Source organism: Galeopterus variegatus, unplaced genomic scaffold (genome assembly GCF_000696425.1).
Source record: "Galeopterus variegatus unplaced genomic scaffold, G_variegatus-3.0.2 Scaffold7126, whole genome shotgun sequence".
Classification (NCBI taxonomy): Eukaryota; Metazoa; Chordata; class Mammalia; order Dermoptera; family Cynocephalidae; genus Galeopterus; species Galeopterus variegatus.
This window is the reverse complement of record NW_007733237.1, coordinates 1-4,943: the sequence shown is the minus strand read 5'-3', so window position 1 is coordinate 4,943 and position 4,943 is coordinate 1. Positions and strand designations below refer to the sequence as shown.

The 4,943-nt window shown below is 44.9% G+C and overlaps 1 protein-coding gene across 1 annotated transcript in view; it reads left to right on the top strand.

Moving 5' to 3' along the window:
• The window catches only part of LOC103607102 (solute carrier family 12 member 8-like), a 46,048-nt gene extending 44,024 nt beyond the window's left edge, over positions 1–2,024 (top strand). The window contains exons 6-7 of the mRNA XM_008591651.1: positions 1,749–1,826; positions 1,922–2,024. Coding sequence (XP_008589873.1) covers positions 1,749–1,826; positions 1,922–1,951 — 108 coding nt within the window. The 3' untranslated portion in view covers positions 1,952–2,024. The remainder of the gene's footprint in view (positions 1–1,748; positions 1,827–1,921) is intronic.
• The last annotated feature ends 2,919 nt before the right edge of the window (positions 2,025–4,943 follow it).

The following is a 4,943-nucleotide window of genomic DNA, read 5'->3' as shown; positions in this document are numbered from 1 at the left end:
AAAAAAAAAAAAAAAAAGTCCTGGCCTGGACCACTAGCATTTTCTTTAGCTTACCTAAGACCCTCCTTCTAAAGTTCCCTTTAGTTTCTGAGGATTTACATTATTCGAGGTAGTTTTATTGTTAGCGTCTGCTAAATAGCTGTAACAAATATACCCAAACACAATGTTATTCTCAAACACAATAAAAGTATATATTTATTTTTTATTTTTTTTAAAAGATGACCAGTAAGGGGATCTTAACCCTTGACTTGGTGTTGTCAGCACCACACTCTCCCAAGTGAGCTGCGGGCAGGCCCTTTATTTATCTATTTTATTAAAAAGAACTGTACTGTAAAGTTCTGGGGAAGGCAGTGCAGGTCCACAGGTGCTCTGATCAACAGAGACTCAGGCTGAGATGACTTTGCCATCTTCAACCCATGGCTTCTAAGGTCTATTCCAGCCCTCAAGAAGGGGATCACACCTGAAGGACCCCATGTGGGAGGTTTATGGGCCAGATCTGAAAGTGGCTTACGTGCCTTCTCTCGCATTCCAGACACTAGCCCTGCAGGAGGTGGGAGCAGTGGTTGGATTCTGTCTCTGCACTGAGGGTAAAGCTGGCAATGTTTGCTGATGGAGTTTTCTGTGAGAGAATGAGATGAGGCATCAAGAATTTTGCTTGGCTGAGCAACTGGAAGGATGGCGTTGCCATTTTCTGAGATGGAGAAGACTACAGAAGGAGTAGACTGGGGGGGTGGGGAGTCAGCAATTTGTTTTGGGGCCTGTTAAGTTTCAGATCATCTGGAGACATCAACTGGGAATGTTGGGTAGGCGGTTGGATATTTCAGCCTCCGTTTCAGGGGAACATTTTAGGCTGGAGATTCAAATTTGGGAGTCGTCATCATGAAGCAGGTATTTAAAGGCACGCCTGGTTGGGATCACCTAGAGAATGAGTAGAGACAGAGAAGAGAAGCGAAGAGGCGTGGGGATAGAGCCCTGGGCTGCTTTCGACGTAGAGCTCAGAGACGTGGGAGCCAGCAGCAGGGGCTGAGGAGAGCAGGCAGTGAGCGGGCAGGCAGGTGGAGAGAAGCCGGGTGAAGAAAGCCTTTCAAAGAGGTGGTGACCAGCTGCATCAAATAGAGTCTTGGGGCAAGGAAGATGAGGACTGAGAAGTGGCTGTTGCTTTTGCTAAAGAACTGTGTCAGTGACAGTGAGGAATAGCTTCCAGGCGTGGTAGTTAGCACACTTTTCCAACTCCTGTCCACCCGAAGGCTACCATACCCACTTCCATTGCTGACAGGCGTGTGTAAGTGTTTGTGTGTGAGCACGTGCATGTCGAGTATCAGAATTCCTTCACTCCAGCCACTGATGAGTCTGCTTTGTCTTCTGGGATCTGCCGCTCCCTGGGAAGATTCAACCTTGCATCTCTTTGGTTTCCAAGGCTGGTGCTAAAACCCAATGAAAGACAAAAGGAGAAAATATTTGAGAAATCAAAGTTCTGTAGTAGTGTCCCATGTCACTAACACAACTAGTACCTATGTACGTTAGGAGCCTTCCATGTGTCAGTGCTATGTTAAGCATTTTACATGCATTAGCTCTGATCTCACAGTCACCCATGAGCTGGATGTTATTATCCCAAGTTTATACATGGACAGTCTCATGGGAGAAGGGGCTGATCTGTTATGAGTGTGTTTCTGTCATATGGCTTCTGAAATTTCTGAAGTTTTCTACCTGAAATGTCATAGTCCTGCATGTTATTTTTGTTTCTGCAGAAAGGGCCAAATAAAACACCTGTAGCTGCCATCTGCCTAACCAGCTTGGTGACCATGGCCTTTGTCCTTGTGGGTCAGGTGAATGTTCTGGCCCCCATCGTCACCATCAACTTCATGCTGACCTACATCGCGGTGGACTACTCTTACTTCTCCCTGTGCATGTGTCCCTGCAGCCTCTGCCATGTGCCTGGGCCAGTGCTTAGGGAGGGCACGGACACTCCCCACTGCTCTCAGCACCTGCTGTTGGAGAAGGCTCCTGGCTATGGTTCCGAGAACGCTGCCCGAAGTTCCTCTGAGGGCACTCTGCTTGAATTCACCAAGGACATGGATCAGCTCCTCCAGCTCACCAGGAACCTTGAGAGTAGCCAGCCCAGGCAAGGAGAGGGTGATGGGATCCCAGAGAGTCCAAAGAGGAAATGCAAGAGGGCCTCCAAGCAAACCCTTCAAGATAGCTTCCTCTTGGACCTTAAGTCCCCTACTTCCTTCCCTTCTGAGAGCTCTGACAGGTTGTCCACTGCCTCCTGGGAAGGGCAGGAGTCCTACTGGAGCAAGCAGACTTCCAGGAGTGAAAGGACTCAGCCTGAGGGAATGTATGGAGAACAACTTGTCCCTGAGCTGTGTGACCAGCCTAGGCCAAATGGAGAAGGTGAGTGCTTTGGAATCACACTGGGGCCTCCTATTTTGGGGTGACCACTGGTTGCCTCACCTACCCAGTTATCACAGCCCAGTTATAGCTGGGTTTAAAGTCCTTGTTAATCATGCTTGGTATTTATTTTAAAATGTTATTTTCAGGAATCAGTTGAATTATTTACAATTCTAGTGTTGCAGACAGTTAATTTTAAACAAAAATTTGTATCTACTCCTGAATGTTAGAGCTGGGAGCTATGGCTAATAATTTAATATCAATTTCTTTTTGCTGAAAAATCAGCTGAGGTATGACACCAGTGTGAGTGAAACCAAATTCTCCTTTCAAGAGAAGTGGAAATGTGCTAACTGCCTGGCAAGGTCTCAGTGGGTTTTCCGTGTGGAAGATGAATCTCCCAAACCAGGCGAGAGGGGATGGAGAGAAGAAAGCTAAAGATGCACAGCTTTTCTTTGCTTTCTCAAATTTACAAACACAGAGACACAGAGAAATACCCTCAAAGAGAGGCTTATAAGGCATGAGAAATTCAGAGACAGAGAACTCATGATTTTTGAGGACCTACCGTATTCTAGATGCTTTCCATCTATTACTTCATGTAATATAATAGATGTTAGCATTCTCCGTTTTATGAGGACCCTGAGGCCCAGTGAGGTCACAGAGAAGACTCAGAACTGATTCTTTGCACAGCTGGCCGTCACCCGGCTCCGCCTGTATTTGAAGGCCGTATACTTTCCTCTGCATTACACTGCCCCTTGAGATCTGTACTCCTACTAACATGACAAAAACTAACCCCGATCTCAGTCATATTTCAAATATCGCCACTATTCGACCCAGACAGGTATAGGCAAAGAGGAGGAGCAGGGACATAGAAGGAGAGGTCTAGAAACAAGCACGTTACATTCTCCCATAAACCTGTTTTCTTTCTGTACCTCTGAGTTGGTGGAGGTTTTTAATGGTAGGAGCATTATTAAAATCTTAAAAATTATTTTATTTTTACCAAGTGATACGTGTACAGTTTAATAAGCCAAGTGGTACTAAAAGTTACATAACGAGAAGCAGTAGTTCCCACGCTTCCTACCACCCTTTTAGCCTTTTCAACCCCCAGTCCCACTCCGGGAAAATCCCGCCTCCAACCAAGAAGTTGCTTCTTCTGTTGACCTTCCTGTTACTAAACAATATAATTGCATTGATACTTCTCCATGTGTCAGTTTCAGACACCATCTTTTGACTTCCTGAATGGCGGTTGAACTCTCTTGCGCCACTCTGACTTCTCTGCATCTAATGTCCCTAACATAGGGATATCACAGTTTTTGATTAAATTAAGAGCTAGTATTCCTATTATTGTGACTAAGTAAATATGGCTTAATTGTGAGCCATATGTTATACTATGATTACATTAACTGTTTTGCCCAGCTTTTTCTGTTTCCTGGAGTTAAATAATTACCTTGGATTTTATTTGCTTGTTTTTCTGTCAATATTTTTCTCTGTATGCTCGGGCAGATATGTCAAATGCCTCTCAATGTTATCTTCCTAAATGTGCCAGTTCTTCAGGAATCTATTGCTTTTCCCCCTCTGTCCTGTGGCTCCCATCCCCCAGTTCACTCTAGTCTGTCCTGTTACAAAGCAGTTGTCTTAGAGTCCTCTCTTTACCACGCTTCCGCATCAGATCCAGGGAACAGGAGATTTCCTGGACACAATGTCATAGTAGACTTGTGTCTTTTTTCTTCTTCTTCTTCTTCTTGTGGCCTGCCCAGCACCAAATGACCTCCCCATGTTTGAAGAATTTCCAGTGTTATGAATCTTGGTGGGTGGCAAAGCAAGCCTTTCACACTCAGAACCGAATATGTCAGATCCTCAGTTTTCTGGTCTCTCCTGCAGCCAGAGTTCAGGCACAATACTAAGGCTCTGCCAATCAGACGAGCTCTCCTCATACTTGGCATTGGGAACTGGAAACCTGAAGAAAGGGGGACTTCGAGGAACTTTCTGGAAGCATGACAGTAATTGCAGGACGACTACACTACTGGCTCCAGGGTCCAGGGCTTCCTGGTCAGTGGGACAGGCTGCAGTGCCTAGACCTTGGTTCTTGCAGCAGCAGTGTCCCCACCAGACTGCCCTGACTTGGAATTTTGGGTGTTGCCCTGGCTGCAAGCATAGCCCCAACCCGATTCTTCAGCCTTTCTAGCTATTCTCAGAGGTCCAATATTCTTTTATTTTTATTGTGGTAAAAAACAAATTCCATATAATTACCATCTTAACCATTTTTAAGTGTGTAGTTTAGTGTTATTAAATATATTCATTATGTTAAGCAACCATCACCACCATCCATCTCCATAATTCTTTTCTTCTAGTAAAACGAAACTCTGTGCCCATTAAATGATAACTCCCTGTCTCCCCCTCCCCTAGCCCCTAGCAACCATCATTCTACTTTCTCTCTATGCTTTTTACTACTCTAAGTATTTCATGTAAGTGGAATCATATAGTATTTGTCTTTTTGTGACTGGTTTGTTTCATTTAGCATAATGTCCTCAAGGTTCACCATGTTGTAGCATATG